This window comes from Panthera tigris, chromosome A2 (genome assembly GCF_018350195.1).
Source record: "Panthera tigris isolate Pti1 chromosome A2, P.tigris_Pti1_mat1.1, whole genome shotgun sequence".
NCBI lineage: Eukaryota > Metazoa > Chordata > Mammalia > Carnivora > Felidae > Panthera > Panthera tigris.
In genome coordinates, this window is record NC_056661.1 from 78,893,403 (window position 1) to 78,906,028 (window position 12,626).

Consider the following 12,626-nt stretch of genomic DNA (forward strand, 5'->3'; position numbering starts at 1 on the left):
TCCCTGGGATTTGGTCTAGTTGTAAAATAAAAGGAAAGAACTAGAACAGTATAAAAATTTCTGAGACTAGTAACTAAAATGCAAATTCATGGCTCCACTAGATGTAATTAAGTAGGTCTGGAATTGGGCCCAAGAATGTTTAATAAGCACTCTACATAAATAACACATGGGGTCCCTGGGCCACAATGAAAAATAGCTCACTAAAAGATCTCACCAATCAATTCTAACTCTGGTTTCTTAACTTCAGTCAATAGGGTACGTCTGGGTAGCTCAGTCAGTTAAGTGTCTGACTCTTGATTTTAGCTCAGGTCATTATTTCATGATTTGTGAGTTCAAGCCTGGCATTTAAGCCTGCTTGGGATTCTCTCTCCCTCTGTCAAAAATAAGTGAATAAACTCTAAGAAAAAAAAACATTTTAACTTTAATAGGGTGCTATTTTACATGTCCAGGATGGGGGTTGTGGCCTAAAAGAAAATCCTGTTTATCATAGGATTTGCTTTTGCACCTTTCACCCTGTACTTTGTTAAGATAATGGGTAAGATTTGGTAGTTTTACAAACTGAACTTTCATTCTCTTAAGACACAGATAGATACAGTTGATTCAAATGAGTTTTAAATTAATTAAGCACCTGCAAAATACTAAGAATCAACTATATCATCTTATTAATCCTCCTTATTTGAAATATGATTACCTTAATTTTCTCCCAAGGAAATTTTTTTTTATGTTTTTATTTTATTCTTCAGAGAGACAGAGTGGGAGTGGGGTAGGGACAGAGAGAGAAGGAGACACAGAATCTGAAGCAGGCTCCAGGCTCTGAGCTGTTGGCACAGAGCCTGACGTGGGGCTCAAACTCACAGACTGTGAGATCATGACCTGAGCCAAAGTTGGACACTTAACTGACGAAGTCACCCATGTGCCCTGAAATTTTAAGTTTTAAAAGATATAATCTCCACTCTACAAGTATTCACAAGTCTCAAATTTTCTTCTCCCATTCTCTCTGAAAATTTCCAATCAAATTAGTAATTTTCATTCACATCAGTAAAATATTCAAATTCATCCAAGTTCACTATGAATATCTTGCTATCACTATACAAAACTGATAAAAGTATCACTATAATGTAATTAAAGTTTGAATCAGTGTTTTTCCTGTTTCTTGTCCCTTTCTTGTCCTTCTGAACTTTTCCAGAATGAGTATTGTATTTATTCCAAAATCACGTACCACTTTGTCCTAAGAGTTATAGATGTTTGAGGCTCTGCTTTGTTAAAGTGTACCATCTCACTAACCTTTTTAAAGAGCAAACTTGGGGACGCCTGGGTGGCTCAGCCGGTTGAGTGTCCAACTTTGGCTCAAGTCATGATCTCAAGGTTCCTGAGTTAGAGCCGTGAATCAGGCTCTGCACTGTCAGCACAGAGCCGCTTGGGATCCTCTGGCCCTCTCTCTCTGGCCCTCCCCGGCTCACGCAGGTGTGCATTCTCTCTTTCAAAAATAAATATTTAAAAAATAAATAAATAAAACATCAAACTTGCATGTATGTTAAAACAAAAAGAACTTATCTCAATTTCAGAAAAAAAATACTTTTCTTCAAAAGAATTACTTCAAGGATTTTTTTTTTAATGGAGGAAGGGGAGTAACACCATAATTAAAATATGTATTTTCAGTCTTAGAAATCAAAGTGCTAGCATTAGTAGCAAATCATAAACCTAAACATAACTGTAATTCAAAGCTCATTTAGCAATAATTCTAAAAGCTAAATAAGGAATTGGAACGTCATAATTTTTTAAAAATAATTTAACAACCTAAGCACTTATTTTCTATATTCTGAATTTCAAATTAGATCAGCATTCAGAAAGCTATTTTAAACCCACATTTATGTAGAAAACTGTGCAAGAATAATATCTGATACTATCCAAATTATCTACACTTTCCTTCAATTTTTTTCATCTGTTTTTGATTACAAAAGCTATCCATATGTCTCAGAAAAATCAGAAGAGAAAAGAAAACTCCCACAATTCCAATTACTCAGTCACAAATCACTGCTAAGAACTTCGGTGTATATACAGACGCAAAGTAAAAACTTATTTAAGCAAGAATCACCTATAGACACTAAATCTAAGAAAGTATGACAGGGACCAGAATATTTACACAATCTCAAAATATCTTCCCACAAATTACTTAATAAAGGCAAAATGAGAAACAGTAACTATACAATGGAAAAACTACTAAACACCTTAACACATACTGCTTATCTAGTATTCCAGCCAAAAATGCAAAACCTGAATCTAATCATGAAGAAACCTTAGATAAACCCAATTGAGGGGCACTGTATAAATAGCTAGCTTGCCAATGTCATGAAAGACAAAGAGATCGGAGAACTAAATGCAATCCGTGATCCTGAATTGGCGACTGCACCAGAAAAAAAAGTGCTAATCAAGGACATAATTGGGACAACTGATGAAAACGGAATATGGACAACAGACTAGATAAAAAGAATTATATCAATGCCAAACTTCCTAAGTTTAACCACTCTGGTTACCTAAGAAAAGATGCTTGATTTTTAAAAATGCATATTTAAGTATAAGACAGCATCTTATATGCAATCTACTCTAGTTAAGAATTTTTTTTTACATGCATAGAGAGAATAATAAAGCAAAGGTGACAAAATGTTAAAAATCAGGGGATGTGAATAAAGGGTATAAGAAGTTTTGTAGTATTCATGTAACTTCTGTAAGCCTGAAATTACTTTAAAATAAAAAATTAAGGGGCGCCTGGGTGGCTCAGTCGGTTAGGCGTCCGACTTCAGCTCAGGTCACGATCTCATGGTTCTGAGTTCAAGCCGCACATCGGGCTCTGTGCTGACAGATCAGAGCCTGGAGCCTGCTTTAGATTCTGTGTCTCCCTCTCTCTCTGCCCTCCCCTGCTCTCTTGCTCTCAATTAAATTAAATATTAAAGAATCGTTTTAATAAAATAAAAAATTAAACTGGTATTGGGAGTATTCCTCAAAACACATGCATATATTTATATATAATACTTGTATTTTTAAAATTAAAAAGTGGAGGGGGTGCCTGAGTGGCTCAGACAGGTGAGCGTCCAACTTCGGCTCAGGCCGTGCTCTCACAGCTAGTGAGTTCAAGCCTCGCACTGGGCTCTCTGCTGTCAGCACGGAGCCACTTGGGATCCTCTGTCTCCCTCTCTCTGGCCCTCCCCCTTCTCTCTCTCTCTCAAAAATAAACATTAAAAAAAATACATTTAAAATAAATTAAATTAAAAAGTGGAATCATCAATTTGATACTAATTATTTAGTTATAGAGGCCCTCTCGAGTACATTTGAACATCCCTGAAAAAAGGCAATTGTTCCACGATGAATTAGATGTCCGTCTCTTACTCTCCATCCAAGCAAATTCCCCCACACCACAAATACCCACCCTACCACCATCTCCTTAACCAGTCACAGCTAATTAAAGGGCTCAAGATGGAGCACAGTGGCTCACTGACACCTTGCCAATTCCTGTGAGGTCCAACGGTACTTTTCTTCAAAAAAGTTCTCTAAGATTTCCCTATAGTCTTATAACAAATCTTTTACTTAAGCTGGTTGGAGGTGATTTCTGTACCCTGCATCCAAACAAACCCTGAAACAGCAGGCTTTTAAGGAGTAGAAATAAACAGTACAAGGGAAATAGCAGCTACTTAAATTCATCTTTTGTCTGTGCTTGAAAAATATGGTTTTGCTGGGGGCTTAATGGTAAAGATGTAATAAGGCTGTCAATTCAGCCAATTACACAGATTCATTTAAAGAGAAGCAGCAGAAAAGCAAATAATTCAAAAGGAACAATCTTATTTTCTCAAGAAGAGCTACTATGTATCAGACCAACCTCAGACCCCCATCAATTTACAGCTAATGAAGCAGAGTCCCAACCATTCAAATCAGTCACATCAAGAATCTTCCCATCCTTTGCAACATCTTTAAAGAGAAAATGGGTTTTCAAATTCCTGAAACTTGTCTTTCTTTGAATGACATATAAAGCAGGACAAGAGGAATTTAAGAGGTCTCTCTGTGAAATCAAAATTAGAAACTATTATATTTCATTATTAGTCGGTGAAATAAGAAAAAATATTAGGAAAGTGTATCTTTCTCATATACAGTGTCCTAATACGTAAAATTTTGAAAAAACAAAACTATTTTCCGACAACATCCTAAGTGATAATAGCTAATTCTTTTCACCACATTCCTCACTTTTTGCTAAAAACCACTGATACTAGGCTTTACATGATTGTTAGACCAGTAAGACAAATGGGAAAAGATTTAATCTTTAAATTTACTTAACTCAATTAGCAATAATCATGCCTCAGATAAACCTCACTGGCTACAATACTGCCACTGTGCAAAGCTAAAAACTTACTTAACTTAAATAAGTTTAAAATAATTTATGGTAAATTCAGTTAAAAGTCTTTAAATAAAAATTATGTTTTAAATACCTTTTGAAAACAAAAGCCAAAATAGATTTAAAAATTAATAAAAATTTTTCTCGTCTCAGATAAAATGTTACATAATATAATTATGTGAACTTGAACTTTATGTTATGAGTACCACAAACCAAAACTACCTCAATCCCACTGTTCTATTACTTAATTTTATGCCACAGGCTCAGACCTTAAATGCAACCAAGTTAGCTATAACACAGGTGTGATTACTTAATGTTCTTTCTCAATAATAAACTTCAGGACCAAGATGTTTATTCCTTTGGATTAACTCTAAGCAAACATCTAAGAGTTGCTAGAAAATTCTCTGTCTTCTCCAACTGTAAAACTAGAACAAAGAAAGCTGCATAAATCATTTTGTTTCTCAGGTCCTGTCTTAAATCCAAATTTCACATGTGAAACAATTTTAAAATGCAAAAATAAATATTTTAACTAAAAATAATAGACATGGACTTGATTACTCATTGAATTATTACATACTATTTATGCATTAAAAGTCATAATGTCTGTTTTCAATGGCATCTTAATTGAACACATCAAAAAAGAATTCTGACTGACCTGTTGCATTGAAAAGTTCAAGATCCCAAACAGCTCAACTAGTTTTTGTAAATAATCAAATCAGATTTTGCAATAAAGTTGTAAAATTCACCTAACAATATAAAAATAGCTTTCCCAAACTGTCTTAAAAATAAAATTTGATTTATGACCCCTCTGAGGAAAAAAAAACTGATTTCATATTAAGTGAAAATATTTATCAAGTGAAATATAAGACCCACCTATTTTCTTGACTCTCACTTAAGTAAAAAGCATCCTATTTACTAACGGTTAATAAATACTTCTCATATTCTTAAAGATACAAACAACATCTAATTAAGTTAACCTGAGTCATCATCATTTTGACTTTTTATGTAGAACTGATCACAAATGCTCACAATAACAACAAAAAAATTCTTTTGGTTAATTCCTACCTGTCTGTAAAATACTGTTTAATGGCAATAGCAAGATTTTTAGTTAAATATGGTTACCTCAAATTTGGTGCACTAAAAAACTATTTTCAACCATAAATATTGCTCTTCCACATTAAGTAAGTTTTTAGGTAATATATACTATCCTTTTAATATTAAAAAAAAATAAGTCTCTTCCCAACATTTGTACATTACAAGAGACAGTAAAAAGTTGTGAGCCACTCCAATTTCAAACCAGCCTAAAAGCTAACATTTATACAGCAGCACCTAAAATAGTATCCTTGTTATTTTGCCAACCAATATAAAAAAAATTTTACCACAAAATAAAAATAATTCTATAGTCAATATTAACAAGTCTCCCTGAATACAAGTATTAAACGCTTTTCCTAACATGTAACAAAGAAAAGTCCCTGATCACCCTGAATATTTGAGATGTGTTTGCTCAAATGAAAGCTTTAAACTCAAAAAATAATTGAGCACCTACTCTCTATTGTGAATAAATCCTTTGGAGATAAAAGCTAATTACACATTACTAAAATATTTAAAAAAAAATAAACAGCATCTTTTGTAAAAATTACATACTAACATTTCTTTAGCAGTTTGTGATAGCTCTTCAAAGTCCTTTTGGTTTTCTCCATTTTAAACACACAATGACAGTACACATTAAAGTCCTAGCAGTAACTTCCAGAAATGCAGAGCTGTTAGGATTTACATAACACACTTTTAAAAATAAAACCATACGTTTAAGAGTTTGATGCATGAAATGGGTACATTATTCTTAGAAATAAAAAGCCAATTTAAGAAGTTAGACTTTCACTAAGACCACTAAGGTTATGTGTTAAAGGAAGAATTTCTCCTAACTTATTAATTGGCTCTTCCCCTCACTTCCTCATTTTAGATCCAAGAAGTCCTAGAGCTTGCTTTAGTATATACATGGAAAAATTCTCCAGCTGGAAGCTCTAAGACAAACAAGGCAAAATTGTGAGGGAGTTATCAGAAATCTTAAGAGTTGAAGGGAAATACAGGAGCCCTGTAAAGGTTCTAACTTAAACTGAGATCAAAGGGATCCTATAACTTACACTGACAACAAAAGGGAAGTATGATCAAACTACAGTCTCTAAAAATAAAATTTGCTCACCAATTACATTATGATTTTCTACAAATCCACTTAAACAGACAAACACCTAATCCCTCAACTTTAGCTACTCTAAGAACAAAGACTATTTGACTAGTTTTCCCTCAAGAGACCGAATGTTTCAAAACTCACTCAGAAAAAATTACACTTAACCTTTTTAAAAAAAAATTGCGCCTACAATTTCTAATTTAAAACACAGATGGTCAATGGGGTACATACACATTAACAAAAACCAAACACTTATAGCCATGTTATTTATAAAGTAACTATTTAAAAGAGTACAATACATTCAAAAAATATATCAAAAGAAACAAAATACAAAGCAATGAAGCAGGCTAGTATGAAGAAAGCTAATAGAGTCAAGGCAGCTTTTCTTATAATTTCTAACTTGGTATTGTTTATTTGAAGCCAAATAAGTCCAAATGCTTTGTGTGTCTAGAGCTGATCAAGGTCACTATCAAGAAAAAACAATGGGTGTATACAGTGTTCCTTTCCATGGCTACATAAACTAAATTTCCTTAAGAGTATACTGATTTCCTACCATAGATAGCAAGTTTAAAGTACCAACCTTCTGAACCACAGATTGTAACTACGTAGTCCATAAAATAAATGCACAATCCTTACCCAGCAGTTATGGATCTAGACTTATACGATCAGAGCACATACAAATGAGTATTGACCCCAAATCCCTACATAAACTCTCCCACTACCCACCAACATTTCATTTCATACTAAAATATCCCAAAGATTCTAAGTACAGTTGTACACTGTCTTCCATGAAGAAACTAAGGCAGTGATTGCTACAATTATTTTGTACAACAGACAACTAGTTCATATACGAACTTCATGATTCCCTTATTCCGTTGTAAATATTGGAGCAGAATTTACTGTGGAATAAAAGAATCATGAAAGGGTGTGTACCCTCCAACCTTTTCAAGAACTACTAGATTTCAATAACTACTCATCTTTCAGTTATTCCACATCAGAATGGTCATTAAATGCCATTAATGGCCCACTGATATCTCGCTGCTGAGTCCAGGCCAAAAAGATCACCCTTCCACTCCAAAAATAAATTCTAATCATTCCCACTTTTAAAAATATTGTTAAGTAACACCATTCAATTTTCTGCCTCCATCTATAAGATACTGAAATTAGCATAAAATGGATTCAAGACTCTATATTATGGTATGGCTTTTATTTAGTCTATTAAAACAGACTAAGTTCCACATCCCATAATAGGTAAATGGGTACAGGGCGGGGTATCAAGAACTAAAGCCTTACTTTTTTACTTACATAATTATGATTGCATGCTATAAAACAATTTTAAAAGGCAGCAAAGCATGGAGCTTCGTGAAATATACAAACTTAGAAAATGCATAAGGAATGCTTAAATATATGAGAAACATGGATGCAAAATATAATAGTGAGAAGAACAAGCATCTCCACACCCAGTGAAGTAACAGGTTTAGGCTTGTTTGTACAGCTCCCTAAAAATTAATCTGAAAGAGTACAAAAACCAAAATTCATAAAATTGGTCAAGTGTTGGATGGGAAACATTACACTCTAAATTAAAACATCTACTCACACAAAATGTTGCACTTACACACTTATTCAACATTTAACTTACTTTAGCACAGCGAATAAAAGACACTCGGATTAAACGAGCAGAAACTAATATTTGTCCCAAGTAATTTTTTTTTGAATATTTAAGTGCACCTATCCTCACTACTCAAATTTCTAAGGCTACCTGAGTGTTTTTTATTATTTTTTTTGAAAGTGGTGTCATTTCATTTGCCTCTCAGGAAAAACCAACAAAATTAATCAACTAAAACACAGCGTTGTAATTTGCAGTAAAATCAACACATTTTTGTAAACTATTCGGGAAAGAAAAGCAGCACAGTCTTTTCATGTAAACATAATAAGCCTGTAATATGCTGCAGACAAACGCACTGCATGGGGTGTGGAGGACCCGAGCTGATTAGATTACCACAACATCAGCCTGGGGCCGCCATTTTTAGAATCTGTAAAGGACAAAAGAGGGAAATTTCACTTTTTACTTCCCATCTCGGAAAATAAGGGAAAAAACGGGACTATTTTCCAATTAGGTATTGATGTCTCCAGCCTAGAGTTGAATGCACCTCACTTAATTCTCTCCAAGGTCTCCAGAACTCCAACACCTTACGTTATTCACATCTCTAAAAGGGGGGGAAATAGGCAAAAAACCCCAAAAAACAAAAAACAAAAAAAACCAACCCGGGATTTACTCCAAAGCGAACTCTAGCGATTTCTCTTCGACTTTAAATTATCATTCTTAAGACAGACTTTAGCAAGAACGGATCTCTACGGAACTGAGGCCAGTGGAAGAGAGCACTCCGGATTGTTTTTTCTCTCCCCCTCCCCCGTTTAGCACAGTGAGCCGTTTGTTTCTCTTCTGTATCTGCTGCCACAGTGTTTGTGCCAATCCCTTGGTCAAAATAAGCTTTTCTGAAATGTGCCATATTGTGGATTCTAAGCCTCCGGTACAGTAAAGGACGGCGATAATGCAAGAGGAGTGGGGGAGGAGACTGAGAAGGCTGGGTACTGGGGTGACCACCTCAGGGGCGGGTTTACCCTCTCCCGGAGAGGATGAGGAGCTGTCTCGTTCTCCCACAAAGGGAGATAGAGACCCAGAGCGTCCTTTTAACCCCCTTCGTATTTACCTGAAAATTATACCAGAGACTGCCAGCCAAGAAATGGGAGAAGAAAATGGGGCCTATACGGCTTCTGAGCACCTGAACAAGATGCGGTCGAGGAAACGGAGAGCTGGCAGCTCCTGGGACCACTTCGACACAAACCCTGCTAACAGTCACAAGCCTCCCTCCTCACCCAAGCGGCCTTAACCCGCTGCCAATGAGGAGTGCGCCCCCTCCCTAACTCCCACTCTCAAGGGGGTTTAACTGCCAGTTTCCCCTTTCCCCAACCCTAAAACCCGCCATAATGCTCCCTTTCCAGGGACAGGGAAGAGAAAGGATAAATTCGATTCAACCAAGCAACGTCTTGCCCCAGCCCAGACACCTGAGAGTCAGCGTCGACTCCCCCCAACACCCCCCGGAAGGATAAAAATGAGAAAGCCCCCTCCCTCTTGAAACACGCGTCCCTCCACCCCGCAAACCCCAAGAACTCCCAAGGAGACGACAAGCACTGACCTGCGATGTTCACACAACAGACACCCGAACCCCGTTATCTGCTCGACCCCCAAGGAGTCTCTCCACACCTCCGCGAACAGACGACCCCCCGACAGCAGCCACTGCGGACACAGGACCCGGCTCCACACACCCCCTCCCCAAACAGCAGCGCGCAGCCTCTTCACCAGCAATCAAGGAGTAGGGGAGGGGGCACCCAGATAGTCAACAGGAACGCAGAGGCGACGGCAAGGCTGCTCAGAGTGTCTATGCCCCCTCTGTTGCCGCTCCCGAACTCAGGCACGGTCTCCGACTCGGCCCCCTGCGCCCGCTCAGTGTCACTGCCTCTCGCTCTGGGAAAATGGCGGCGACGGCGGCGGCGGCCGCGGCGGCGGCGACGGCGGCGGCGGCGGCGGCGGCGGCAAGTGCACGGGGCCCGCCCGCCCCGCTCCGCAGGGGCAGAGGGGGAGGGGACGAAGCTGCCTGCCGCCATTTTGCTTGTGGGCTGCCGCCCGCTGTTGCCTCTTGGCACAGAGGCTTGAAGACAGGCAACTGGAGGCAGAAAGGTGGGCAGAGTCTCCGTCTTTTTTCAGAACAGATGCATTCAACAATTCACAGAAGGTTTGGGATAGTTTCGATATTTGATGGGATTGGTTCTTTATCCCTTTTCCCTGAGTAGCCCTCAAGTCTGGATATCGGCGAGCATGGGCACGCCACTACTGGGTGGAAGGATTAAGACTGTAGGCCCTGGGAACGACTCCCCACCCCTTCCCCCCCCCCCCCCGCCCATCACCCTCCGAAAGCGATGCACTTTCTCCCACTCCCCAAACAACCTCAGTCTCCGTCTTCCCCTTCCCCTCCCCCTCCCCAGTCTGGCCTCCAGCGCTGGGTGAACTCGTTTTGGGTGTCACTCGACGCCCACTAGGGGCTGAGGAGGCTCTAGTGCGCAGACTCCGGGCACCGGATAAAAGCGGAGCTGGAGCGTCCAGCGCCGTCTCGATGGAGGAGCGAGAAACGGAAGAGGTCGGGGGGAGAAGCAGCAGGAAAAATACAGCCACCGTCAGCGCCGCTTCCCTGCCACCGTGTATCGGGGTAAAAAGCTGCCGTTGCCGTCGGTGCAGTTGCCGTCGCTGCCTCCTACTTCTCTTGGCCCCGGGGAAGGATTTCCCCGCCGGCGGGACAATGTGCGGGGTGGGGAGGAGTTAACCTTTATGTGGCGGTGATTAAACGAGGGAGGGACAGAGAGACGGTTATCTCGAAGAAAAAAGGGGGAGGCCAAAGAATAAAACAAGGGTTTCCCCACTAAAATAACATTGTGATTCCGGTTCTTGTTTTCGGGGTCTTTCCCTGAAATGGCGGTTTCCGTCTTCTTGCTCCGCAGAGACCCGGAGCGCTTGGTAAGCGGAGTGGGGAGAGGCAGAGGCGGTCCATGCGGCCAATCAGTGCCTGATGTGTCCTGTCGGGCTAGTAGTGATTGGCTAGCGATGACCTCATGCTGCAGCAGCGGGTGGGGCCAGAGCCGTCGGGGGAGGCTGTTGCAAAGGCAGAGAGGGAGAAGTGACGATGGTGATCGTTGCTGCCGCGGCCGGTATGGAACCCAAGCAGTGGCGAAGAGAATCTCAAGGCTCTTCCCTGAGTATTTTCTCCTGTCCCTGCGCGAGGTGAGGGCCCCGGCTCGGCCCCTGCGAAACCTTGGGGCGCTGGCGCGGACGAGGAGACACCATTTCTCTCATGACTTTTGTAACTGCGTCAGGGCAAGATGGCGCTGGGTCTCCTTGGGGCGCGGGGGGAGAGGCACGTCCACCGCCGCCGCAGCGCATGTGACCGGGCTGCATTCCTGTGGGGTTTGGCTCCGACCCAGGCTGGGGCGGGGGAGGGGAAAGGGCTTGGGCGGAGGAGACTGTGGTGCGGTCGGCGTTGGCGGCCTGAAGAGGAAGAGATGACTGTTTGAGAGCGCTTCCCCTCCCCCATACGGCTTACAGTTGCGGCTCCCAGGGGAAAGCCCCTGGAGGGACACTCCTTTTGGGTGTGACGGCTGTTGGTGGAGGAGAAGGTTTGGTGCCCTATTTTCTTATCTACCTCTCTCCTTGCAAAGTACTTACGTAAGGTGGCAGGTTCCTAATGTGGGAATCTACTATGAGTCCCTGAGGGCCTCTGGACTGAGTAAAGAGGGGACAGACTAGCTCCTGGCCCACGACGACAAGCGGTATCAGTTATTTTTTGAGAAGACGTAAAATTTCTCAGATCCTAGTAGAAAAATGTTTCCTAAATTTGGAAGCAAAGGTAAAAGGTGTAAACACCCAGGAACACTTAAAATCTCCGAAGTTACAGGGAATTTGCCATCTGAATTTTGAGGACCTTTTTCAGGCTTTCTGTTCCTTTCCTGTGTACTCTGTTCTCGTATCCTCCTTATCTGTGTATTCTACAAGAATGTGTAATTTTAGCGGATTTGCTTTTCTTTCTAAATTTAGGCATGATCAGTAATAACAATAAAAGCGATAGTGTTGTGATCTGTATGAAGTTGTAAGGATGTTTTCAGTACTTTCGTCTTTCTGACGCCCTCTTAACTATGGTTTTTAAAAATAAAACATGAATTCACTTTCGGTAAATGTTACTCATTAAGAAGCCTGCACCGTTATGAAGCCTACATCTTTAATCACTTTTCTGGAAGTATGAACTTTAGTTTCCGAAACCTTGTTGGTTGAAGGTCTTTAGTTCAAGAGTTCTTAAGGTCTATATTGGTAGACTCAGTAAGAAAGACTATTTTTGTTTTTGATAATTCCCAGTTGGCCAAACAAGCATTGTAGCCATCAACTAAACTAGTCAAGATTTAAAAGGCTTCTCCCCTCGGGTGGTGTTGAGCTGGGAGTTACACAACAAAGACATT

The 12,626-nt window shown here is 40.1% G+C and overlaps 2 protein-coding genes and 1 pseudogene across 6 annotated transcripts in view; 1 reads left to right on the forward strand and 2 right to left on the reverse strand.

Annotated features, from left to right (window-relative positions):
• KMT2E (lysine methyltransferase 2E (inactive)) overlaps window positions 1-10,132 on the reverse strand; it is a 99,537-nt gene extending 89,405 nt beyond the window's left edge. For 2 of the 5 annotated variants that reach the window (XM_042964729.1, XM_007083935.3), the window contains exon 1: window positions 9,764-10,132. The gene's annotated coding sequence lies outside the window, so the exon portion shown is untranslated. Of the gene's footprint in view, window positions 1-1,284; window positions 1,376-9,763 lie in introns of those variants that run through there. The other 3 variants (XM_042964713.1, XM_042964735.1, XM_042964708.1) reach the window with 3 other exon arrangements.
• On the reverse strand, window positions 4,264-4,389 carry LOC122236862 (annotated as a pseudogene).
• Window positions 9,769-11,111, forward strand: LOC122236337. Its single transcript, XM_042977202.1, has 3 exons — window positions 9,769-10,076; window positions 10,166-10,305; window positions 10,611-11,111. The coding sequence occupies exons 1-3, from the start codon at window positions 9,769-9,771 to the stop codon at window positions 10,943-10,945; spliced, it is 783 nt and encodes a 260-aa protein (XP_042833136.1). The 3' UTR covers window positions 10,946-11,111.
• Window positions 11,112-12,626: the final 1,515 nt, after the last annotated feature.

Bases quoted from the DNA above. Each gene is read 5' to 3' on its own strand.
- LOC122236337 (XM_042977202.1), top strand. From the start codon at position 9,769: ATGTTCACACAACAGACACCCGAACCCCGTTATCTGCTCGACCCCCAA. The intron at 10,077-10,165 runs GTCACTGCCTCT...GGCGGCGGCAAG, and splicing joins GCCCCCTGCGCCCGCTCAGT to TGCACGGGGCCCGCCCGCCC. The intron at 10,306-10,610 runs GTGGGCAGAGTC...CCCCCTCCCCAG, and splicing joins AGGCAACTGGAGGCAGAAAG to TCTGGCCTCCAGCGCTGGGT.